Raw genomic sequence first — 26,921 nt, 5'->3', positions numbered from 1 at the left:
AGAGGTGACCTTGAGCTGCTGCAGTGGGGAGAGATCCGCAGACATCCAGAATCCAGAGATGCCTCTAGGGAAGACACACTCGTGCTCCACAGTGGCAGTTTTGGAATTTGGGGACTTGATGTTCGCTTGTGTATTAGTGACCTCTTCAATTTTAGGGATGGATGGCAGGAGGATGAGAAATACTTCCTGTGTTGATTTACTGAACAGGAGTAGGAATAGAGCTTTAGTTGCCTTCATTCAGGTTGCCACTAAGGGAAAAATCATTCCTGCAACAAGCTGTTGATCTGGGAATTTGGAAATAGGTACTTGATTAAATTGAAGAAGATAATGTAGAATAGGTAGGTACTTAGAGACATCTAAAAGTAGAAGTTGTTACATTACATACTGTGTGTGTGTGTGTGTGTGTGTGTGTGTGTGTGTGTGTGTGTCCGTCCGTCCGTCCGTCCATCCATCCATCCATTCATCCGTCTGTCCTGGAGACTGTCCCTGAGCTTCTTTCCAAGGCTGGTACTCTACTGCTTGTGTCACAGCTTCACGTCTGGCTTTTGTATAAGTTTACTGGAGATAACAGTCTCATGGACTTGTCTGCCCTGGTTGGCTTTGAACTTCTATTCTGAGATCTCAGCCTCCCGAGTAGCTAGGATCACTGGTGTGAGCTGCCAGCACCCAGTTTGCATATATATATATTATTTTTTTAAGTTCACAATATTTAAAATTATCTTATTACATTTCTATGACTTTAAAAATGAAATTTCATATAAATGGTCAAATTTTCTGCATCTCCTGTCATGACAGCTGGAAAAGAAAATTGGTGATCTGTTCTCTCCTTCTTGATTTGTGTCTCCATACAGGAATCTGTAGGTGCTTGAGCCCATGATCCCAGCTTAGTGTAGTTAAGAGCAAGGGCTCCAAAGGGAGTGAGTTTATGTTTTTTCTTAGCTTGAGGTATATATGAGCATAAACACTGCATTTCTCTCTGCTGCACTTTTATTTCTGTGGAACACAGAAAGAAAGAGGTCAATGCATGACCATGCCCTAGTCCAAGCATCTTCCAGGGGTATGCTGTCATTTCTACTTTGCTCTTTACAAAACATACCTGTAGGATTAGGTCTGGTGGAGTCTGTTTAAAGTATCTGTCCATGTATCTGTATTTTAATGCTATCAGAAAGGCACTGTACTATGACCAGAAAGACTTCAATTCCTACTTTAAAATAAAGACAATTTAGTCTAGGCATTGAGGAAGACTTTAGGAGCTAATCATTGTTTTAAAGGTCCAGCATAATGCTTGATGCACTAACACACATAGAGTTACTTTTCTCCTCTTATTCCAGGTCTTCTTAACCTCACCACTGTTGACATTTTTGGACTTTGTTGTGTGTGGGGGGGCTGACCTATGTACTATGGGACACCCACAAATGTCCCTCCCCTCTTCTTAATAGATGCCAAAAGTGTTCAGTCTCCCAAGGGTAAACGTGAAAGTTCATCAAATGGCCCATGGGTATCCGATCCACTGACAAACATGAGGTTAGATTACCAGCACATGTGAAGTTAGGGAATACACACCAGATGTATCATGAAGATCTCACTGTGTGCCAGCTGTGGTATTGAGCTGTGGGCTCAAGGTGAACTTGATGGTACTGGAGTTTAAACTCAGCACCGCGAGCTCTTGCTTGACTTTTTCACTCAAAGGTAGGCACTCTTACACTCCCCCCTCCTCCCCACCCAGCCATGCCTCCACATCTCCAGTTCTTTGCTGGTTAATTGGAGATGAGAATGTCTCATATTTGGCTGTCTGGGCTGGCTTTGAACCTTATTTCTCAGATTTCAGTCTCTTTGAGTGACTGGGATTAGAGGCATGAGCCATCAGTGCCCAGCTCTTGTGTTTGTGAGGCAGGAGCCGCCTCTATTTGAGCCACTTCTCAAGCCCATGGTGAACTTGGAGTGATACTGTAGCAGTATCCCTTCAGGATATTTCCTTATCTTTGATTAAATTAATTTCTACTATTCATTATCTTCTGCAATACGAAATGAATCTAGAATTTAACTCTGATTCTCATCCTCATTACTTCAATAGAACTACTTAACCTCTTTAAATCTGTTTATTTTAAGCAATAGAGATATTACCTCCTGCTTAGATTTTTTAAAAAGTAATAATCAATACAGTACCATTCTGTAATCCTTGTGCATGTTATTCAGTTCATATGTTCCCTGAGCTACTCTCAAATACTAGGCAGATGTTTTTGGTTTCTGGTTTTTCAATGGATAAAGACAGGCTACCTGCACAGATTTCATTGTTTCTATCCCATATTTTCCTGGACAGATTCCTGTGTCATCAGTGACCATCCCAAAATCCAAATCAAGAACTCTACTTTCTGCATGACTGCCTATCCCAACTTGACAATGGTTAACTTCACCAGCCAGGCCAATAAGACGTTTGTCAGTGGAAGCGAAGAGTACTTCAAGTAAGATGGCTGGTCTTTGGGGATGGGGGGTGGGCAGGCAGACTTTCTTAGAGCAGCCAAGAGAATTAGTAAACATCTAATTTATAGTATGACTACTGGGGTGGAGGGAATGGGCCCCTGACCTTGCATTGTCTGCATCTACTGGAATGGTCAGAGAGGAAAACTTTTTCCTGATTTTCTTCTGAATGACCATTATGAAGTATGGGCCTGGAGGTGAGTGTTGGCTGGTGGTAACAAAAACTTTTCTGCCTGCATTTGCTTCGAACTGCAATCTTCAGATCTTAGCCTCCCTTACTAAATTGGATTATAGGTGTGAACCAGTGGTACCCGGCCCCTATTTTATTTTATTATTTGCAAGTCCTTGGTCTTGAACTCAGGGTCTGGGCACTGTCCATGAGCACTTTTTGCTCAAGGCTAGCTCTCTGCACTTGAGCCACAGCACCATCACTTCCAGTTTTTTTTCTGTGTATGTGTTACTGAGGAATCGAACCCAGGGCTTCATGCATGCTAGGCAAGCACTCTACCTCTAGGCTATACTCTTGGCCCCATTTTTTTTTTTTTTGGTCAGTTACCAGGTCCCATTTTAAATGTTAGCAATATAATTCCCATAGTTCCTACTTTGTGGCCTTTACTTAGATAATAACAAACAGTCCTTGATATCTCTGTGTTAATTCCATTAAATCCTATGCAGGTTTTTCTGTTCTGCATGTAGCCAGAGGTACTTGGCTAAACCCTGCAGGGTGAAAGCCAGGCAAAGCAGAACGAAATACCATGCTTAGCAGTTTAGAATTTTGATTACACTTCTGCAATTTCACATGATCATGTTCTGACCATCTTACACAAAATCCTATTGCGGATCTAGTGTAACCTCTCCACACAAAATTAAGAGAAGCTGGTGTCTCTGAAGACAGCTGTGGGTGAGAGCCCAGACTGGCCAATCCCTTCTAACCTGATCTGATGAGGCCCCTGGTGAGGAGGGGTGGGAGGTTGCTAGATGTGCTCAGAGATTAAAGCCAATGGATGGACCATCATCTCCTTCTCTCTCTCTCTCTCTCTCTCTCTCTCTCTCTCTCTCTCTCTCTCTCTCTCTCTCTCTCTCTCTCCCCTTCCTTTCTTCCTTTCTTCCTTCCTTCCTTCCTTCTTTTCTTTCTGCCCTCCTTTCCCGCTCTTCTTTCTGACTTTTAGGTACTTTGTGCTGAAGATTTCTGCTGGGATTGAGTACCCTGGTGAGATCAGGTGGCCGCTGGCCTTCTGCCTTTTCCTGGCTTGGGTAATCGTGTACGCATCCCTGGCTAAAGGAATCAAGACTTCAGGAAAAGTAAGCCTGTGGATTTATCTAAACAAAAGGAAGGCTGGGCCTACCCCTGGGTGGTTGTGTTCTAGAGCAGGCCGCAGAGCCTAGAAAGAAACAGTAAAATTAGAAGTGAAATCATTCTAATTTTTGCCCCATTGTCGTTATGGGACCATGAGAAAGCAACTTCACTCCTATCTGTAGAATTGGGATGGATGCCCCTGTCTTGCAAGGCCATTTTAAGGATTTGATGGAGCAAGTGTGTAATGAACTCTCAGGTTAGGGCAAGGATATTGTGAGGCGCTTCATCCTTCTCTGTCATGGGCTACATTCACAGCACAGATGGAGGAGGGTCTCAATACAATTTTACATTGCTTTCCTTGAACTCTGTTTGCCTCCTAGTCTGGTCATTAGGTCAATTATTGCTTGTATCTAGGAGTTTGGTGGCCTGGCATTGTTGGCTCATTCCTGTAATCCTAACTACCCCAGGGGATGAGAATTGAGGATCACAATTTGAAGCCAGCCAGGGCAGAGGAAGTCTGTGAGGCTCTAATCTCCAATTGACCAGCAAAAAGTTAGAAATGGAGGTGTGGCTCAAGTGTTAAGAGCTCTAGGCTTGATAGAAAAAAGCCAAACAAGAACATAAGCCCCTGAGTTCAAGCCCCAGTATCAACATATAAAGAATTTAATATTTAGCCAGGCGTGTTAGCTCACGCCTGTAGTCCTAGCTATTCAGGAGGCTGAGATCCGAGGATCAAGGTTCAAAGCCAGCCCAGGCACTAAAAAGTCTGTGAGACTCTTATCTCCTTTTAATCACCATGCTGAGGCTCAAGGGGTGGGACAGTGAAGAGCTCAGGGACTATACCAAGGCCCAGAGTTCAAGTCTCATGACTGACAAAAAAAAAGTAATTTAATCCTTGGTGTTAGATTTTGTAGCCTTTCTGAAATAAGAACTTTTAAGCAGTCTGGAACAAATAAAATTTTCTTTTTGATCTACCAACTTAATTCCATGCCTCATTGAGAAAGGCTTCTAACCAAAGATCAGTAACCAATTTGTCTTTCTTTCTTTTTTAAATAAGAATATCCCCAGATGGGGCTGGGAGTTTGGCCTAGTGGTTAAAGTGCTTGCCTAGCATTCACGAAGACCCGGGTTCGATTCCTTGGTTCCACATACATACAAAAAAACCAGAAGTGGTGCTGAGGCTCAAGTGGTAGAGTGCTAGCCTTGAGAAAGTCCAAAGACAGTGCTCAAGCCTTGAGCCCAAGCACAGGACTGGCAAAAAAAAAAAAAAAAAAAAAAAGAATATCCCCAGAAAAAACGAATCACAATTTATTTTCCTACCCTGGGTTTGTGCAGACATGAATGATGGAAAATTCTTTGAGAACTATAGTGAATGCACGACTAAAGCTGCTCATTGCTTCATGACAAATTCCTTTGTGATAGAAATTGCACAGGTACTGGTGTGTGTGTGTGTGTGTGTGTGTGTGTGTGTGTGTGTGTTATGCGTGTACACATGTGCATGTGTGTGCATGTGTGTACCTGATTTGCTCACAATTTGAGATGCTCAGTTCCTCTCATGCATGACACAGGGAAATAAAAATGGCCCATGACTTGTTCTGCAGCAGAGAACTCCCAAGATGCTAGGATTCTAGAGGCTTGTAGACCAGCAGGTTGGCCTGAAGTTCCAGTGTAGCCCTTCTGGCCTTTGAGGCTGCTCTACCTGAAATTCACAGGAGCAGAGCACAGCTAACCTAATTAGCTAGCACAGACTGGCAGTACCTTACCACCTATGCAGGGATCCTGTTGTGAAGAGGAGGCCCAGAGGCGACAGGCTCACAGGCTGAGATCAACTAGTCATTGCCATTCCTGATAAGCATGATTCATTACTCTTCAGGTGTAATTCCTCTGACAGCACATCCTGAAAACAGGTGTGTCCTTCAGGTGTGTTCCCCTGACACATGGATGTAGCCGTGCATTGAAGCCTCCACGTACACCTCCTTCACGTTTCAAGCAGTCACAGGACTTAGAAGCCAAACCACAAGTGCCTAAGGTGGACATTTAAGGAAGCGCTCATCCTTAGGTTTCTGTCAGTATATGGAATGGCACTAGAGAGAGGTGCTTCCTTAAATTTTGTACCTACATGCCTCTCTCCTTTACCTCACTCCATAGAATGGCTTTGGAGTGAGAAAGTTCAGATGTTGGCTCAATCTGGGAAACTTTCAGTGACATATTAAACGTGAGTTTCCTATTCTGCAAAATGGAACTAATATACATGGCTTTCAGAGGGAGTGTCAAGCACCTACAGCCATCAGCACTCAATGGGAGCTATCTCATCTGGTTTGACTGGGACCAGCTCTAGAGGTAGGAAATTCAGAGGTCACAGGATTCGTGCTGTCTGGGACATCACTTTTGTGATGTCCAGTCCCAGGTCAGGTGGTCCTTAGTTGTTCCCCACATCCATGGACTATCTTGCTGGGAGCAACAAATCAGACTGCTCAAAATGTTACTTTGTCTTATAATATCTTGCTCTCCTGGCCCCATCTGACAGCTAGGAGGCCAGACTGGACCTTTTAAATATCATCTCCTCAGATGCCAGATGCCCTTGGGTTTCATAGTGTGTGTATGTGTGAGTGTGTGTTCGGACGAGTGCATGCATTCTTCCTCCTCCCCTAGTACTGTGAGTTCTTTGAACTAGGAGAGAAGACTGCTATCTCATGGGGAAGAGAAGAGGTGACCTGGCCTGTGGTGGTAGTGATGGAGGGAAGAGGCCAGTTTAGCTATAGTCTGCAACCACAAAGTTGGCTTTGAGTAGTAGTATTTAGAAGCAATAGTCCCTTCCCATTTTTGTATGGAAGCTCCTATTTTCAGAGGCTAAAGGCCTGAAGCATCCTGGACTTGCCTTTCCTTTCACACATTCCATGTTAAATATGCCAGGAAACTGGCTGCCAGTGGCTCATGACTATATTCCTAGCTGCTCAGAAGGCTGAGATCTTATGATTCAAAGCCATCCAGGACAAGGAAGTCCTTTATTATCTGCAAGAAACCAGCAAAAAGCCAGAAGTAAAGCTGTGGCTTAAGTGGCAGAGCATCAGCCTCAACAAAAAGCCAAGGGATAGCATCCAGGCCTTGAATTCAAGCCCCGGAACTGGTGCCTGCATATGTGTACACACACACACACACACACACACACACACACACACACACACACACACGACAAAATATTCCTTTGGCTTCTTGAAAACATATGCCGACGCCCTAACCAGAGCTATCTCCTGCTATCCTGACTTCCTTACCACTGCCCCTGACTGCCTCAGCTGGGCTGATATCATGAGTACATCTTCATGCCTGGCTCCCTGGAGTTATATGTCCTAACTCTCACCTTCCCCAACTTGTATCCCACACAAGTCCCTATATCCCTGAGATGCTGGTGCCTAGCCCTTGCTAGGTGCCCAAGTCTGTGTAGCCAGTGTGTACACATCTGTTCCCCTCACATAGGCCCGTGTTCTCACTATCCAGCACGAATCACCACCGGTGGAACCACCTTTGAACCAACAGTGCTCACTCAGCTCTGCTGTCCACGTTGTGGGTGAGAGCAGGCTTGATGGGCTCTGATGAGAATTCAACCTCATTCTTCAAAGTGACTCATGAACTGACTATTGTCAGTACTATGAAATTTAGAAATGGAATCATAGGCAAGGTGGAGTGGTACTTTCTGCCCAGTGCTTAGTCCTGTCTCTCTTTGCATGTCTTAGTGAATTTTTCCCTTCCAACATCCTCAATAGGGATGGAGAGAAGTCATGTCACTTCGAAAGGTGACCCTGCTTGTAAGTGGTGAAGGCAGGATGTGAACTCAGACCCATATACAGGTTGTCATAGTTGGCTCTTCTCCCCCATTGATGGAGTCTTAATCACAAGCTTTAAAAAAAAGCTCAAGGATGGTGCTCTTCCACCTGAGTCACAGCTACACTTTTGGTTTTTGGTGATTAGTTTAAGAGTCACACAGACAGACATTCTTGCCTGGGCTGACTTTGGCCTCTGAGCCTCGGATATCACCCTTCTCAGCCTCCTGGGCAGCTAGGATTCCAAGCAGGATCCTCTGAACAGCCAGGTCTGGTTTTGTTTTTTGTTTTGTTTTTGCCAGTCCTGGGGCTTGGACTCAGGGCCTGAGCACTGTCCTTGGGCTTTCTCAAGGCTAGCACTCTTACCACTTGAGCCTCAGCACCACTTCCGGATTTTTGCTATGTAGGTGGGGTACCGAGGAATCGAACCCGGGTCTTCATGCATGCTAGGCAAGCACTCTACCACTAGGCCAAACTCCCGGCCCTCTTTTTTTTTTTTTTTTTTTAAATGAGTTCTTCTTCCCTATGCAGCTGATGTCTGGCCATCAGCTCACAGGAAGTCCTCTGTAAAGGCTGGCAGCACTTAATTACATTGGGCAACTCTCATCTAATTATCAGGTCCTGTGTTAGATATTACCCCAGGCATTAATGTGCTTAATCTTCTTGCTTATTTCAAATTATCTCACTGTATATAGAAAGAAACTGAGGTCAATGAATGTATTAATTTGTCCAAGGTCACTCAATTATTTAGAAGATCAGGGTCTTTCCATCTTACCAGGCCGCCCCATTTGTGGTGGATGGTTTAAGCTAAAATGACTCAACTTTTAATGGTCCTTCCATCAGAGACCAGGTATGAGTTTTGGAGTAGAGAATCGCAGAGCCTCCTTCTCTAGTGGTTCCTTCCATTTAATGGCTGGATGGGATGGTACTTCTCTTAGCCTTTTGATTCTTTCTAGGCTGTCATGCCCCTAGAGCTTTAGGTGTGTGCTAGAAGATTATTTCTGGGCCTCTCTGGGGGAGCTCACAGCCAGGTGCCCCTGCTGGGTGGCTGATCCTCCTTTTGCAGGGGTTGTGCTCTGCAGGTTCACTCATCCCGCCTCTCTGCCCCAATGGCTCTTCTAGGTGGTGTACTTCACAGCCACGTTCCCTTACGTTGTGCTGGTGATCCTTCTCATCCGAGGAGTCACCCTGCCTGGAGCTGGAGCTGGAATCTGGTACTTCATCACGCCGAAGTGGGAGAAACTCACAGATGCCACGGTGGGCTTATTATTTCCATTTCAAGCAGATCCCTGGGAGGGAGTTTATGGTGGGCTACGCTCTGGGTTGATTTTGGCAGAAGAAATCAGATTTCCTTTTGGCTGTGCTGGGATATCTCTTTTCCTTCAAGGTGCTGATGATCTTAGTATACTATACACTTGGGAACATCTGAGGGTATTCAGATAGGTATCCTGCGATTGCTGACAGGAAGAATGATACACTTTCAATACTGATGGGCCACCACATTCCATTTGTCTGCTGCCAATTTTAGTTTATTGGAAGTAGAATTTTGCTGGCTGAAAACTACACAGCATATATGTTAAACACAGCACCACTTCCAGCTTTTTCTGTGTAAATGGTACTGAGGAATTGAACCCAGGGTTTCACGAAAGCTAGGAAAGCACTCTACCACTGAGTCACATTCCCAGCCACAGAGCTCATACTTCTTGAGTGGTGTGGGGTTTTCTGTCGATGATCAAGAGGAATGGCTGAGGAGAAGCAAGAGGCTCTGTGATCAGGCTCAGGAAGGGGGTGGTTCTGGGACTCCTTTTGGTTGTATTGCTGCAACTTGTTTCACTGAGATTGGGGGCTAAAGACTTTAAGCTTTGCAGTAGCAGATGTAATCCATAGGAATTCCACTTAGAAAAAGGATTTTTTTTTTTTGCCAGTCGTGGGCTTGAGCTCAGGGCCTGAGCACTGTCCTTGGACTTTCTCAAGGCTAGAGCTCTACCACTTGAGCCTCAGCACCATTTCTGGCTTTTTTCTATGTATGTGGTACTGAAGAATCGAACTCGGGTCTTTGTGCATGCTAGGCAAGCACTCTACCACTAAGCCAAACTCCCGGCCCCAAGGATTCTTTTTTATTAGCATCAGTTACTCATATAAAGGTGTTCCAGTTTAACATGGAGTGTCACTCCCTTTGTCATTCTCCCTCATCTCCCTCTCTCTTGCTAGAGCAGTCTCAGCAAACCTTTTCTGTTTGCACATATGTATATGAAGTATTTTGTTGATATTTATCCTCCTTTCCTGTCTCTGTTGGCCCATGCCATTCCCTGCTAACACCTACCCCCTAAACCGCCCCCCCATGACATGTTTTGCTTTGTAATTTTTTTGTGGTTAAAATTCATGTTACTTGTTCAAAGAAGGGGACTTCAGCATTGTGAAGTCCTACCACACACTTGCATATATCATACTTTTATCAGGTTGATGTGTCTGTTTTTTCTCTATTTCTTACCCTCCCCCCCACACCAATCAATTAAAAAGGATTTTCAAGGCTCATGCCTATAATCGTAGCTACTTAGGAGGCTGAGATCTGAGGATTGTTGTTCAAAGCCAGACTGGGCACATGAAAGTCCATGAGATTTATCTCCAATTAACCACCAGAAAACTGGAAGTGTCTCTGTGGCTCAAATGGTAGAGTGATAATCTTGATCCCAGAGTTCAAGTCCCATGACTCACCAAAAAAATGGATTTTAATTTGTTATTCACGACTATGAATTGTTGCTGTAAAGAAGGGATCTCCCATTCTATGTGGTTTTACCAGGTAAGACATATAAGTAGGGAATGTGCAGAATTTATCAGGATCCCCATGTTGTATTAGAGGGAGTTAAATCTTCCAGGTAATTTACTCCTGTTTGGCTTCAGGCACAGATGAAATGTAGTTCTCATTGACATTTGTACTCAGTTGTTTTGTCCCTGGGAAGGTTTCTAACTCTCCTCTCCTTTTGCTTCTAGGTGTGGAAAGATGCTGCCACTCAGATTTTCTTCTCTTTATCTGCTGCCTGGGGAGGTCTGATCACTCTTTCTTCTTACAACAAATTCCACAACAACTGCTACAGGTAGGTGGAGACACCTTGCCAGATCCCAAGATAGTGGATGAGTGAAATTGGGGTCAGGGAACAGAATAGGCTGTGTTGTCAAACGCCGAAGGCCAAATCCTCGCCTTTCACCTAAGGTAATGATGGAGATGGAAGCCTTAACCTAGGAGAAATTACCTTCTAACACCTAGCCATTAACTTCTGGACCCCAACTTACATCACCGACTGCCACACCAAGCTGGGGCTGGATGCACACTTCCAGGATGCTACTCAGCTCTTCTGGATGTTTGTGCAGTTGGCTGAGCAGTGACAGCCATTTGTGAGTTATGTCATCCATCATAGAATTATAGAATGGGAAATTAAACTATTTTATACAATTACAGATTTTTTCTAGAGCATTTTAAAGGAATATCAGCATGGTACAATAGAAAGAAAACCTTGGAGTGAGGTGAGAAACATTTGATTATGACGCCACCCTATACTAAAACTGAAGGCAGGAGAAAGACATGTTCTTTTCCAGCATCTGCTTTTTCATCTGTAAAGCACAGATTATAATGATTTGTTGGGGAAGGGTAAAGGGCTGATATATGCAAGGTTATCAGAGCAATATCTTGTATATACCAGGTATTGAAAAATGGCAGCTTTCATTGTTGCAATTACATGTGAACCAAGAAAGAGATAGAAAGATTTAAATCATGTCCTTGTTCTCAAATAGTTTCTGCTGCAGGTATGGAGGTGCAAGATCACAGGTGTGCATTTGAGGTCTGATTGTCAGTCACACTCACAAGACATAACAGGTCCACTGAAATGAGTTTATTTAATTTTTTCACCCAAGGTAAACAATAAGTTTGAAAGTGAAAGGAAAGCTATGAAAGGCAAGTAGAGAGACTCCACCTGGGAAGGGGACCAAAGAGAAGTCCCAGAAGTTTATTTGATTTTAAGAAAGTAAAATGGGGTCTAGTAGGGATCTAGAAAAGAAGAGAAAATGGGAAGGTGAAGGAGAATGAGAAAGAGTGGGGCGCTAGGGGATTAGGCCAATAATCCTAGCTACTCAGGGGGCTGAGATCTGAGGTCGAAGTTGGGCAGAAAAGTCTGTGAGAGGGGCGGGGAGTTTGGCCTAGTGGTAAAATGCTTGCCTAACTTGCAGGAATACCCGGGTTCGATTCCTCAGTACCACATACATAGGAAAAAAAAAGCCGGAAGTGGTGCTAAGGCTCAAGTGGTAGAGTGCTAGCCTTGGAAAAGTCCAAGGACAGTGCTCAAGCCCTGAGCCCAAGCCCAAGACTGGCAAAAACAACAACAACAACAACAACAACAACAACAAAAGAAAAGTCTGTGAGACTTTTATCTCCAATAAAAAGCCTGAAGTGGCAGTAGCCTTGAACAAAAGAAGCTCTGGGACAATGCTCAGGTCTTAAGTTTAAGTCCTAGGGCTGGCACACACATACAAAAAGAAAATAATAGAGAGGCAAATATGAATGAAATGCCTTATATACACATATGGATAACTATAAAATCCCTTATTTGTATAATTCACATATGCTAATAAAATTAAATAAGAAGATTTTGGAACAAGAGCTTAGCCCCATGCACAGCCACAGGACCATACAGACCTCCAGCCCCTGAACTCAGTACTTCCCACTACAACTTTGAGATAAAGAAAAATGGCGATAGACAGTGTGGATTCTGCTCCCATTAGAACACAGGATGCCTCTACCCTTGATTACTGCTGGTCATTAATCATGGTGGGTGTAAGCATACTTCCTTTTTAGGTGATGATATATAAATCAGGTTTGAGGCACTTAGGGACACACTTAAGTGAAAAGTTCATCTTTAGCAGCTGCCACAGTATCTCATTTATTTAGTTGATGATGCAAGAGTTTTGACTGAGGGCCAAACTCTCCTCAAGCATTTTTGAAGCCAGTGGAGAAAGATGACAGGTCAGCAGTGGCTTGGGCTGTCTGGGACAGCCTCAAAAGGTGAGATTTATGCTGGGCTGAATTACAGAAGGTGCAGAAGAAGTGAGGTGGATGGAGAGAGTCATAGTCTAGGTGTTAGAGTGGGAGATGGGATGAGTAGGAACAAATGAGGCGCTGTGTGTGGAGGGCGGGTAAATAGAAGGAAAAGTGGGTGCACTTGTGTCAGGAGGCAACGGCCTGAGAGTCATCTGAATCCAGATCAGACAGGATCACTGTACTGATTTGTTAAGGCTTCCTTAGCACATTTAACAGACTGGAACGTTTCAATCATGCAAGTGTACTCACTGTTCAAGCTAGAAGTATGGGATTAAGGTATTGGCAGAGCTGGTTTCCTTTGAGGTTTATAGATGTCTGTCTTCTGATGACTTGTCTATACATGAGTACACGTATACATGTCCCCACAAATCTAGAGCATGAATGAATGACAAACTCTGGTCTATTCCAGGGACACGCTAATTGTTACCTGCACCAACAGTGCCACAAGCATCTTTGCCGGCTTCGTCATCTTCTCTGTCATTGGCTTCATGGCCAACGAACGCAAAGTCAACATCGAGAATGTGGCTGACCAAGGTACAGGGCACTTGTCACTCTGCCGATGCAGGGCAGGTTCCAGGCTTGCTTGAAGCTTAAGTATTCTTTGCCAGGGATTTGGCCCCTGGAGCAAGCAGTGGGTAGGAGAGCCTATGAGACTTTGAGGAACCAAGATAGGCTCTAGTGGAAGCAAGCTTACAGCTAGCTCCTTTCTGGCTAGAGAATTTACATAAGGAGCCCTATTTCTTTCTCTCCCTCTCCCCCTCCCCCTCCCCTCCCCATCTCCCCCCCCCCCCCCGCGTCCCTCTCCCTCAATCTCTGTCTCTCTCTCTGCCTCTCTGTCTCTCTGTCTCTTCTCCTTTCCTGTCTTCTCTTGCTTAATTCTACTCCAGCCCTATTCCTGTTAGATTTGTATCAGGTACAAGCAGAGGATTTATTAGGCAAACGAGACCCCCTTGAGCTGCAGTAGCTACTGCCTGTCACTGGATACCCTGGTTCACAGAGGGCCCTCTGGAACCTGAGCATGTGTGCTTAATGAGCTCTGACTTCAGCTCCGACTTTTCCTTACCAAGCACTTTCCCAATTGTTAGGTCAAGTGTACTCTCAAGGCCTTCTGCTTATTTAGCAATGCAGACCTGCATTTTTTTTCTACCTCCACAGGGAATGGAGAGTTCGAATGGTAGTGGGTGGGTAGATGGAAGGATGGCTGTAGAATAAATGTTTACCCTCTACTCAAATGATCCTTTTGTGAATGGTTAACATTTGTATGTGCTTTTGAGTTTACAAAGGACTTTTATTTTTATCTCCTTGAATCCACATATCTAGGACAATATTTGAAGAGAGAACATTTAAGATTTTTTTTTTTTTTGGCCAGTCCTGGGCTTGAGCTCAGGGCCTGAGCACTGTCCTTGGACTTTCTCAAGGCTAGAGCTCTACCACTTGAGCCTCAGCACCACTTCCAGCTTTTTGCTATGTATGTGGGGTACCGAGGAATTGAACCCGGGTCTTCGTGCATGCTAGGCAAGCACTCTACCACTAGGCCAAACTCCTGGCCCAACATTTAAGATTTTTATATAACTCCAATCTGCCTGGTTCTACGTTTTCGTTTTTCTGCCAATTCAGGGCCTGGGTACTGTCCTTGGGCTTTCTCAAGGCTAGTGTTCTATCGCTTGAGCTACAATACCACTTCTGGCCTTTTCTGTGTATGTGGTACTGAGGAATTGAACCTAGGGCTTTGTGTGTGCTAGGCAAGCATGCTACCACTAGGCCGCACTCCTAGCCCTGTGGTTTGATTTTCTAATCAGGAATGTATGGGATGCTTCTGTGTGTGGGTTCTGGGCTCAGTGCTAAGAGGCATGGCCACAAGCTTTGGCCATCTAGAAACACACCTGTGGGAGTTTTGTCCCTTGTCATCTTCTTTCAAGATGCTCACTGGCATTCTCAGATAGATTCTGCTACTAAGAGCACTAAACTCTAAAAATGCTGTATATATATATATATATATATAATTTTTTTCGGGGGGGGTGCTGACTGATCTCTTTGCACTCCACTGAAAATTAATTTCTGCCTCCTTTTGTACCCACAGAGCCTCAGAGAGTTAAAGAACTGATATATTCCAAGGGTGTAATTATTTCTCTCTGAAGAGTGTACAACCCACAGGGATATTTAGTTCTGTAGCTGTACATTAAATTACGGGGGCCCTGAGAGCTGAGCAATGCTTTTTTGTTCTTTCTGCTTGAGAATTCTTGAACTCCATGGGAGGTAGGAAGAGAAGGTGAGAAGGCTTTGTTCTTAGGGGTGTCTGAGTCACCCCCAGCTGTCCTGTAACCTCATTTTCTCCCAGCAGAGTCCCTGAAGCAGATAGGCTCTGCCCCATTTTCCAGCAAATCTGAGAAGTTTTGCCGTGTGTGTGTGTGTGTGTGTGTGTGTGTGTGTGTGTGTGTGTATGATTGCTGGGTTTATTGGGAGCCAACAGCTACAAATAGTGTTTATTAAAATACAGGCCACATAAGTTAACTCTTCTGAACTCTTTTCTGCACTTGGAAAGAGATTTGGCATATACTATAAAACTCAAAGAGAATTTTATTTATTATGTATAATAAGCAGCAGATAATTATGTGTTTTAATTTTTAAATTTTTCCCTTTGAGGATTTTTCAGTGCCTCTGATTGAACAAGGAATAACACTTCTAATAGGCTCTAACCTGCTGTGTTAATACTTGATCTCTGGTCCAGGGATGATGGGCCTTATTCCTTGGGAGAGGAAACAGCAGCTCTTGAGACTTTCTCCCAGACCTTGTGGGAGAACTCACACCTACTTTCACACCAGCTTATCTGATTTCTCTGAGTTTAAAGGATGCTTTGCAGAAAGCAGGTCAGATATTTGGAGTGAGCTATGAGTGAAATCCCTGCCCTATCGCTTCCTAGCTACACAATCCAGTTAACATGGACACAATTAATAAGATACTTCTGCTGACCCAAAGTTGGTCCTCCCTCCTTCCCTCCCTCCTTTCCTCCCTTCCTCTTTCTCTTTTTCTCTTTCCCTTCTTTCCTTCCTTCCTTCCTTCCTTCCTTCCTTCCTTCCTTCCTTCCTTCCTTCCTTCTTTCTTTCCTTGCTTCCTTGCTATCTTTCTGTCCTAGGTCTTGAACTCAGAGCCTGGGCATGCACTGTCCCTGATCTTTCTTTCTTCCTTCCTTCCTTCCTTCCTTTCTTTCTTTCTTTCTTTCTTTCTTTCTTTCTTTCTTTCTTTCTTTCTTTCTTTCTTTCTGTCTTTTTTTCTTTCTTTCTTTTTTTCTCTTTTTTTGGCTCAAGTTTAGTACTCTAGTGAGCCAAAGGTCCACTTCTGGCGCTTTTTTGTTGTTGTTGTTGTTTTTTGAATTATTTTTTAGGTGGTTAACTGGAGATAAGAGTCTCACAGTCTTTTCTGCCTGGGCTGGCTTTGTACCTGGATCTTTAGATCTCAGCCTCTTGAATAGCTCAGATTACAGGTGTGAGCCATTTAAATCTGGTGGGCCATGTACCTTTTAAAGCACTAAACAGGGGCTGGGAGTTTGGCCTAATGGTAGAGTGCTTGTCTATCATGCATGAAGACCTGGGTTCGATTCCTCAGTACCATATACATAGAAAAAAGACAGAAATGGTGCTGAGGCTCAAGTGGTAGAGCTCTAGCCTTGAGAAAAGTCCAAGGACAGTGCTCAGGCCCTGAGCCCAAGCCCAGGACTGGCAAAAAAAAAAAAAAAAAAAGAAAAGCACTAAACAATATTATTCCCTAGACGACTCTACTGCTCCCCATCCCCAGGAACCCTGGATAAGTGACATTAGTTGACATGGAGCTTATTGAAAAAAAGGTTTCTTCCCTTGAGTATTAGAGAGACAACTGATAAAACAAGCTGGATATTTCAAATTGATTTCTCCCCTTTAAAGTAGTCAAATCTTGTCTGTGTGACCCACTGAGGTCCTCCTGTGGTGGCCATTCAAGACCTTCTTGGCCACTTTATGGATCTGATTGTTGTCAGCCCTGTACTGATTTCCATGTTGTTTTGCATTCGAGACCCATTTTGAATTTTAGTTTAATACAGGCTTTTCTTTTATGGTTCACAGAGGGAGCTTTTGGAGGCTGGCTCTGAGGTCTATTCAATAAATGCATGAAGTGGGAGAATCTTAGGCATTTGAGGCTTTATATTTTAAATACCCTCCGGCCCTAGGCAACTTTAAGAACTAACAACCAGAAAAATTCCAGTTTTAAGAAGTGCTATCATGCTTGAATTATAAAAACCCCAGGTGCTGGGATTTCTGCTTTCTGGATGTGCACTGGCTATGGGTTATCCCAAGCTCATGTTCACTTGTCTTTGACCATTATCAATTAATTTTCTACTTACAAGGGAGCTCATACCTGCCATGCCTGGTGCTATGTTTGGCTACAGTGATTTTTTTTTCTTTTGCCAGTCCTGGGCTTGAGCTCAGGGCCTGAGCACTGTCCTTGGACTTTCTCAAGGCTTAGCACTCTACCACTTGAGCCTCAGCACCACTTCCAGCTTTTTTTCTATGTATATGGTACCGAGGAATCGAACCCGGGTCTTCGTGCATGCTAGGCAAGCACTCAACCACTAGGCCAAACTCCCAGCTACAGTGATATTTTTTAGGGAGACAGTGAGGCAGGTAAGAATGGCTGCATGGCTTCCAGATGGTTGAGAGAATAAAATCTTAGATACCCTACCAGAACAGCATGTGGTATTTTTAGGACAGTCTGAATCAGGAGATCTGACTACCAAGTTCATTGTTTACTCATGAGATGAGTGAGTGTTGATGCTCCAGGCACCAAGCTCAGTCTATCATTCATGTGTCTTCCTTTGTTCTTATACCTCAGTTTACAGATAGGGAAAAAGTGAGGCTTAAAGAAAACAACTGACTTGGCTGAGATTACTCAGTTGCTGAGTGATGAGGCTAGATGTGGGTCAGAGTGTCTGACCTTTAATGACTGCACATAACCCCAGGTCATGTTCCACTGCCCCCTTTCCCCAGCTAATTTCTGATGGGTCAACATAGTCCTGCCTATTTATTTACCAAGTAGGGAGGGATCTTAAAGAGGTTAGACAAATTTGCGTATCATATGATTAGCTTCTCCCAGTTCTACTTACTATATCCCATCCCACTCTTGATTATCAAAAATGTCTCTATGTATAGCCAAATATCTCTTTGTTGATCATATCAAACATGTTTCTAGAGGGTAATTATTATATTCACCTCCAACTCACCCAGCAGAAAAATGTACTTTTTCATGTTATTTGCAGAGAGATAGTCTGGTTGAACTGTCAAAATGGGCAGTGAAAAGTAAAAAAAAATCACAAATAGTGAGAAACAATATATCAGTAATCATTTAGGGTCTCAGTGGACAGAAGGTCCTGTGAGCTTTGGGGAGAAAGACTTTGAGCCAAGCTTGCCTGTGATTGTCTGTGTCATTCCTTCCAGGGCCAGGCATTGCATTTGTGGTTTACCCAGAAGCCTTAACCAGGCTGCCCCTCTCTCCATTCTGGGCCATCATCTTTTTCCTGATGCTCCTCACTCTTGGACTAGACACTATGGTGAGTCCCTTATCCTGAGATCCCTGGACCAGGCTCCTTCTCAGGTACCCTTTCCTTTTGTCCTGGTTGCTATGTTCAGAAAAGAGGTAGGATTACAGGCACCTGAAGGTTTATCCCTGAGCTAAGTGGGGATGGGGAGGTACCTCAGATACCTTGCTGAATGCTCATGTGAAGTGTGAAGGAGCTGTCCCTCTCTTTCTTCCTTTTCTTTGTTCTCCATGTCAAGTTTTAGTCTGCATACATCCTGCCTTGGCATCATTTTGCCAAAGCAAATTCTGTACGGCTGGATAAGAGAGAATAATATGAAGTCAATTTTAAGGAAATTGCTGTGGGCTGAGCCTACTACAAATCATCCTGACAAGCGCTCAGAGTTTAGTCGTGGGGTGCAATGAGGGTTTTTCCTCAAGTACGAAGATCAAATGCGAGGTAACTGGAGGAGAGGAATTTACATCTCATGAATACAAAATGAAACGTAAAGTACCCTGATGAATGAACATGAGTGAATGCTCTGGGGTCTGGTAGTACAGTTTCTAGAGCTCACATCTTTCTTGATTTCTTCAGGCTGACCTTGTGGATTTGAACCCTAGAAGGTCTTTTAGACCTACAGAAGCAATAGCAGCCTAGAAACTAGACCTAATATAAACATAGCTTTCCATGTTGAGACAGAAAACGATTTGCGGGGGAAGAGGGGACAGCAGGAGGGATTTCTGAATGAGGCAGTTTGGCTCAGATGCTGGTTTTTGGTCCTGTTCTAGTTTGCTACCATCGAGACCATAGTGACCTCTATTTCGGATGAGTTCCCCAAGTACCTGCGTACTCACAAGCCTGTCTTTACTCTGGGCTGTTGCATTTGCTTCTTCATCATGGGGTTTCCAATGATCACTCAGGTAAGAAGCCTGCTGGGTAGTTTCTGGGGTGGGGCAGGTCTTTGAGGGGCTATAGCAGCTATTTCTCCTTTTAGCCTCAACCCTCAGACTTTATATCCGTAGCCCAAATCGCTGTTACTTTCATTTAGATGGCACCAATTCACTAGGGATTCTGACTGCCAAGGACAATATGTCACCTTGGCTATTGGTAATGCTCCTAGCATTTTTATAATTGAGATGTAACCTTCTTGAGCCAACAAGGCAGATGCGTCCTACTGAAGGAAAATGGAAAATATAGCCAGGCATATGAGTACATGCCTGTAACTTAGCACTTGGAGGATCAAGATTTCAAAAGAAGCCTGAGATATGTAGTATCTCTAAGCAACAAGAGCAACAACAATAAAAGAGAAAATGGAATGTACAAAAGTCCGTTAATCAACCAGATAAGTTTCTAAGATATTATTGATCATATGTGAATCTGTATGATCGCTAGAATTTGTTTTTGCAAGTCCTGAATGTCTTAATGTCTTGGTACATTGGCAGACTTTTATTTTTAGCCAGTCCTAGGGCTTGAACTCAGGGCCTGAGTACTGTCCTTGGACTTTTTCTCGAGCTTTACCACTTGAGCCACAGCACCACATTTCTATGTATGTAGTACTGAGGAATCAAATCCGGGTCTTCGTGCATGCTAGGCAAGCACTCTACCACTAGGCCAAACTCCCGACCCCCAGTCTTAGTACACTGGCTGTTAACTCAGTATATATATTTTGCTCTTGCTGTCTGGGTGACCTTAAATGAGTCACTGCTCTGGGCTTTAGTTTCTTCATCTGTAAAATGATGGATTGGAATGAGATCATCTCTAAGACCTATCAATCTTAGAGTGATTTAAAGGATAAGAATAAAGATTAAGATTCATGAACCTGTGGGAGAATACTCAGAGATATTTAAAGGTTAAATTCAGGCTCATGTGTGAAAATAATCAACAATTGCTTACAGGAAAAAGGTAAAAGTCCAGGTTTTCCCTCATACTTTCCCATACCCTTTGCCTTTCCCGTTGCCTTTGAAAAATAAGAGCTGAGAAGATAGAGTTCAGCTGGCTCCACAGTCTCTCTGACAATAGTCTCTCTCTCTCTCTCTCTCTCTCTCTCTCTCTCTCTCTCTCTCTCTCTCTCTCTCTCTCTCTCCCTCCCTCCCTCTCTCTCTCTCTCTCTCTCTCTCTCTTTCCCTCCCTCTCTCTCTCTCCCTCTCTCTCTCCCTCTCAGGGTGGAATTTATATGTTTCAGCTTGTGGACACTTACGCCGCCTCCTATGCCCTTGTCATCATTGCCATTTTTGAGCTTGTTGGGATCTCCTATGTATACGGTAAGCCAGCCAATCACATACTGTTTTCCAGGTTGACCCATGTATGGCTAAGGCATTCCTGACAAAAGGTTCTCCTTTTTTTTTTTTTTTTTTTTTTTTTTTTTACCAGTCCTAGGTCTTGAACTCGGAGCTTGAGCACTCTCACTGGGCTTTCTCAAGGCTAGTGCCCTACTGCTTGAGCCACAGCGCTACTTCCAGCTTTTTCTGTGTATGTGGTACTGAGGACTCAAACCCAGGGTTTGGTGCATGCTAGGCAAGCACTCTACTACTAGACCCCACTCCCAGCCTCAAGATTCTCCTATTTACAGGATTCAATCATGTTTTTATTTCTGTAGACTACTATGAACCAGCTTTGTTTTATTTTTGAATTAGCATGCATTTGTGAGGAATTTCACTGCGGTCACTGCATACATGTACACGGTGCACTTTGAACAGATTCATCTCTAGCCACTATATTCTCGTGTGGATCTAGAGTTAATAGAGAAACAAAAAAATGGTGAAACACTGTGATCTTCTTGTCAAAGATAAAAGAAACCCAGCCTTTGTGTATGGCCTGACAGATGAACTGTGACTGCCTATGGCCAAGAGACAGATGAGGGAGGAGAAGGAGGAGAGTGTGACATTTGTGGAATTATTTCCTGGTGTTGGTAGCTGTGGAATCCATATAGCTTGAGGTGAGGAGTTGTTTTGTTGCTTGTCCCTGGACATGAGAATGAGATGAGAGACCACTTGACTCACAGATATTTAGGAAATCTTACAAGCATCAGAGAAACTCATGATGTGGTAGATTGATGTCACATTTTCCTAAGAACAAACTTCCAGTTTCCTAGAGTTAGTTCTTTCTACCAATCCCATATCAATCAGCAGCCCAGACTCAGAACATCAAGAATGGTGAGCCTTCACATGTTGCCTGGAGGGCTTCTGTGTGTTCTGCCATTTAGCACAAGGAAGTCCTGCTTGATTCACGGCAGTGCTAATTTCTTTTTTGCCTGAAGTATGTTCAGAATGGTTCCAAGATGAAGGCCTTCAACTAAGGCCACCATAGCTAATATCAGGAAGATAAAATAAATCCAGTTCAGTCTATTTCAAATGCCTCCAAAGATAGCGACACAAAAGGAAATGCAGGCTGGGTGTCAGTGGCTACCACCTGTAATCCTAGCTATTCAAGAAGACAGAGATGAAGATTTTGGTTCAAAATCAGCCCAGATTAGAAAGTCCATGAGACTCTTATCTCCAGCAAACTATGAAAAATCCAGAAATAGAGCTCTGGCTCAAGTGGTAGAACATTAGCCTTAGGCACAAAAGCTCAGAGACAGTACTCAGGCCCTGAGTTCAAGCCCCAAGACTGGCACAAACAAACAAAACCCAAAAGGAAATGCAGGATAGGATGTAATTTAGAGTGCAGATTTGGTGTCCTCAAAGACACTTGTGGCCTGAAGGCACAGAATCCAGGCCAGAGGTGTCTACAGAGTTCTGCTTCAAAACCGGGTGCCCAACCATGCAACCCTAACTTCTGGAACATTAGCCTCCTATCCACAAAAAACACAACAGAATTTTGCTTCTTTGGAAAACTCATTAAAATGGAGGAGGATCATATAAAATTTAGATACTACTAAAACAAGAAGACGGTACAACCCTTTTGGATTTTAGTAGAAGATGATTTTTTCTCAGACTAGAGATAGCATTCCTTCTGCAGGGAGAGCCTAGTTCCTGGCAAGAGGACTAGGCAGGCATGCCAGCTGTCCTGGTGAGTTCATGAGATCAAGCTGCCAAGGCTTTGGCTGAGGCAGCAGTCTGGGCATTGCTGTGACTGCAATGGAGACTGAAAGGCAGAGGCAGAGTGAGACTTCACAGTGCTTTCTACCTGAACAGAGAATGGCACAAGCCCACCACCACCCACTGCAGCGAGTCCTAACATTTTTCCCAGATACCCAAATTCTTGACTTTGAGAGAGAAGAAAAAGTTATTGTTTGGACACAGAAACCCATGTAGGTCCCTAGGTAATCTGGGATCATTCATTTATAAACTTGGAAACTTGGGGGAAAAAAACCCAGTTTATTTGTGGCACTGCTTAGGTATGGATTGTTGTCACTTTTACCTGTTTTCTTCATTAAAACATGCTGCTTGTAGCTGTTTTCTAGCTGTTAATGAGACACAAGGCACATCTGTATAGGTCTTTCCTGTTCAGTGTGCTTTTAAAAACATTACTAAAACAGAAACCTTTTAATATTGCTAATTTTAGAAGTTAAATAGCTTCATTCCCCGCGACTCCACCCTCCCCTCTCACCACTCCTACTAGTTCCCATAAGTCTGATAGGTCTATCAATAGAGCCCTTGGTTTTGAAAGAATAAACAAATCTTTGGGTTATGCTAATTCCTGCACTATGTTAATTTCCCTGGAGATAAGACATCTTCAGGTCCCTAGGAGTTGCTGATATTGGGCTAGATTCCAGAATAAGGTTGACTCTGTGCTGGGCTTGGGCTGGACTTGGATCTAATGGAGTGTTAAGAAGTAAGTCTCAGGAAAAAATAGTTGAGATTAGTTAGCATAGTTGTTAAGCGATGAAAATAAAAATCACACACAAACATGAACATTGTACCCCTTTCTCCCCAACGATAGTGCATTTCTACCGAAATGAGGAGGCTGCAAACTAGTGCAAGGTTAGTGTAGGGTAGCTGAATGTGAACATGAGAAGAAAAGAAAATGAACCTAATTGGTATAATTGCATTCCTTTCCAGGCTGAAGTGAATTGCAGAGGTTTGTGTTTTCCATTTATTTTTAGTCATCATTAAATTACAGAAGATGCCATTCAAACATTTGCTGATTTGTTGTATAATATGCATATTATGTGTGTGTGTGTGTGTGTGTGTGTGTGTGTCTGTGTGTGCATGTTTGTCTATATGTGAGCTAGTCTTAGGACTGGGAGCTTCTTTTCTATGTACGTGGTACCAAGGAATCGAACCCGGGTCTTCGTGCATGCTAGGCAAGCACTCTACCACTAGGCCAAACTCCTGGCCCTGGGAGCTTCTTTTACTCAAGGCTAGCTAGCACTCTACCACTTGAGCCACAGTACTACTTTTGGTTTTTTCTGAGTAGTTTATTGAGGATAAGAATTGCACAGACTTTTCCTTCCTGGGCTGGCTTCGAACCACAATCCTCAGATCTCAACCTCACGAGTTGCTAGGATTACAGGCATGAGATACCAGTGAGTGCTTGGCACTTTTTTCAGGTTTCATCATTAGATTGAAGTTGCTGGTTGAAATTCTTAAGTCAGCACCCCTCCAAGTCTGTTCTCCAGGTGGGAATTATCCAGTGTCAAAGGCGAGACTATCTTAGTTTGTTGTAGGAGTGATTTCTCTAACCAACTTTTAAAGTAGAATCTCTTTCCAGGAACCTGACTAAGAGGAACAGCCTCTGACCAAACATCCCATCCCCTAACTGCTGGCTCACTGCATCTCATTATAAATACATAAGAGAGTTGGTCTTGCTCCTACCCTAGACTCTCTCTCCACACCCTTAAGAGATGGTGGTGGTGGTATGAGTTCTACATTAGTGCCTATCCTTCTGGATGAACTCGGTGAGATGTTTGTCCAGTACAGAAGAAAATGAAAGCTATAAAAATGAAACAAAATTTACAAAGTAATCCAAAAGTCCTTCCCTCCGAGGTCTACAAATCTCAGCCATGGTTCTTCCATACCCCTCCCTCACCCCCACCCATACCTATGCTTCAGTGACACTTATGTTTCTGACTGGAAAGACATTAATGTGGCCCTGGTAATCTATCTAGGATAGATTACCACACTCCATGGAGGCTTAGCACACATTAAGAATAAGAGGCTTGGTCTGTTGTAACTTCTACAGGTCAATGTGTGAGTTGGCAAACAGGTATTTGTTAAGTGCTTACTATATGTCTTCTGTGCTCCAGAAATGTGGGGAGGTTTGGAGTCACTCCTTTTCTTCAGGTGGCATTGCCAAGTAGCTCCTAGGAAAGAGCAGGCAGGGGAAACTATAAAACAATACAACCAATACTAGATAATATAGAAGAAGCAACCATTAATTCTGTAAGGGACTCAGATGGGGACTTTGGTGTGAGGCATGGGGGTAGATGAGAGATGGTGTGAGGCAGAGGTGAAGTTGGAATCATGAAGATACAGTGCGAGAGGGAAGCTCAGATGATGCCTCTGGGCTGCATGTGCAGGGCCAGTCTCCAAATAGGAAGCACAGATAGCAATCACAGGATTTGGAGTGATGTGGGATGTAGGATAGGTATCTAGATCCTTCATAGCAGGCCCATGGAGGAAGATGACTTTCCAGGGTCCAAACTGGCTCTATTACCCAAGACTTTCACTGCTAGTCCTGGGACCAGTTCTCTATAACAAGTTGTCTCTTACTGCAGACAGAGCTCTCCTTATCCACTGCTTGGGGGTCCAGTTCTTCTTCCCTCTCCCCGCTGGGGAAGCTTGAGTGCTTTGACCACACTGTTCTTCTTTCTAGAGGAGGCTGATGGCTGTCTTCCTCAGATCTGACTAAAAGTCTGCTAAGTTGCTGTTACCAGTGAAGCCATACATCTGCATCAATTAGGGATAGTTGATGGTTTTGTGCCTCCTTTCCTCTTTGGTTTCCTTCTTTCTCTTTTTCCTTTCTTTCCTTTCCATCTGAGGCCTGCTTTCAGGGTTTTTGTATGTTTTTGAGGGCCTTGTGACTTCTACTTCTTTGCTTTGCTCTGCATCATCTTGCCCCAGGAGCCTCGTGTCTGCAGGTCACTCAGTGTGTGTATTTGGGGGGGAGGGTACTGGAGAAGACACTAAAAGAATCACATAAACAAATCTGCAGTTGGTGAACTCCACCATCAAAAGCATTTAGTTGATGTCTATAGATCTGGAGCTTCCCTGCACCATGCATCCACCTGTCTAGACAGTCCCCAAGAGCTCATGCAGCCCAATCCCCTCAATAACCAGCTAGGGCTTAGGAAGTGTGTGTGTGGGGGTGTTGCACAGAAGTTAGAGGCAGTTAGGTAGAGGAACCTTCTGGTCCAGTGCTCTTTCCACTGTACCACTTTTATGAATGACAGCTGTCAAACTTAACTTTAAGAAGAGCAGGGATCTCAGAAGAGAAATTGTAGAACAATTTGGAAAGAGTTGTTGGTGAATCCCTGAACGTTTTCTAGGATCACTTATTCTATAGCAAACCTGAATTCTGACTGTCCTCTACATTAGCTTTTGTCAGTGTGTGTGTGTGTGTGTGTGTGTGTGTGTGTGTGTGTGTGTGTGTGGTGTATCCAATAAAAAGAACTGGCTTGACAGGAAGTAGGAACAAAACTGAGGGCTTATAAATGACCTCAGAAACCATTATTTTAATGCTGGAGGCTGGTGGGGGGTTAACTTTAAAGTCTAACATGTATATCAGAAAACATGTGTATATATATTTTAATTACAGAGCTTATTTATTTATGTATTTTTTACTTGGTATTGGCAAATTATAATTGCCTATATTTATGGGGGACAATATGATACACAATTTATGCATATAAGATAGAATGTAGTATTGAAGTAATTAAAGTCATAGTCACAAATACTTAATTTTTTCTCTTAATGAAGTGCTGTGCCCTTTGACCAACATCACCTTATTCACTCCTTAGTCTTTTATAACCTCCATTTCCTTCTCTGCTCTGTAAGTAAGATTTTGAAAAGATTTTATGTACAAATGATAACAAATCTGGTATTTTTCTTTCTGTGCCTGGCTTGTAATGACCTTCAGGTTCTTAAAAATGTGATTGTATATCACATATTTTCCCTCTTTTTAAAGGCCAAATATGATTCCATAGTGTCTATATACCACATTTTCTTTTAACATTTATCAGTTGCAATTTTCATTGGCTAGGATTGTGAATAGTGCTGTCATAAACGAGAGTAAGGATGTCTAATGAACACACTGATTTCAAGTTCTTTGGGTGTGTATACCCAATCGTATGATCATTGTTTATGGACTTCTTTTTCTTTAACTTTTTGAGAGGACTCCAAATGATTTTCCGCAATGACTGAACTAATCTGTATTCCCACCAACTGTTTACTAGTTTAATTTTGTCTATAGGGAACACATATCTCCAATATACAGTGGGATGAATTTTCAGACCTGGTAAATACAAAGGAGCTTGAACTCTGGGACCTTTCAAATTCCTTTGCTGTCAATCTCACAGTTCTGAGAAGGCGACATTTCCCATTAAGTTCGGTGAAGGCTGCAGAGAACTGCCCCATTCAGTAACATCCATTAGTAGCTTTTCCTTTCAAGGAGTGGTTTAAAATCCTTCCTCAACCAAGAGGGGCCAGAGAAGGCAGTGATGTGGGGTGAAGAGATTAACCTTCTCCTTTGCATTTTACTTCAATGAAGTTACTCACCCAGCAGCAGCCATCCGTTCTGACAAAGTGGGTGATGACC

At 43.4% G+C, this 26,921-nt stretch overlaps 1 protein-coding gene across 1 annotated transcript in view; it reads left to right on the top strand.

Moving 5' to 3' along the window:
• The window catches only part of Slc6a5 (solute carrier family 6 member 5), a 46,986-nt gene that overhangs the window by 11,197 nt on the left and 8,868 nt on the right, over positions 1 to 26,921 (top strand). The window contains exons 5-12 of the mRNA XM_090348940.1: positions 2,321 to 2,462; positions 3,648 to 3,780; positions 8,716 to 8,850; positions 10,585 to 10,688; positions 13,092 to 13,216; positions 18,145 to 18,257; positions 19,013 to 19,144; positions 20,386 to 20,485. Coding sequence (XP_090205066.1) covers positions 2,321 to 2,462; positions 3,648 to 3,780; positions 8,716 to 8,850; positions 10,585 to 10,688; positions 13,092 to 13,216; positions 18,145 to 18,257; positions 19,013 to 19,144; positions 20,386 to 20,485 — 984 coding nt within the window. The remainder of the gene's footprint in view (positions 1 to 2,320; positions 2,463 to 3,647; positions 3,781 to 8,715; positions 8,851 to 10,584; positions 10,689 to 13,091; positions 13,217 to 18,144; positions 18,258 to 19,012; positions 19,145 to 20,385; positions 20,486 to 26,921) is intronic.

This window comes from Megascapheus bottae, chromosome 16 (assembly GCF_031878675.1).
Source record: "Megascapheus bottae isolate mThoBot1 chromosome 16, mThoBot2.hap1, whole genome shotgun sequence".
Lineage (NCBI taxonomy): Eukaryota > Metazoa > Chordata > Mammalia > Rodentia > Geomyidae > Megascapheus > Megascapheus bottae.
Note: the sequence above shows the minus strand (reverse complement) of the source record. Positions and strands in the feature narration are given on the sequence as shown.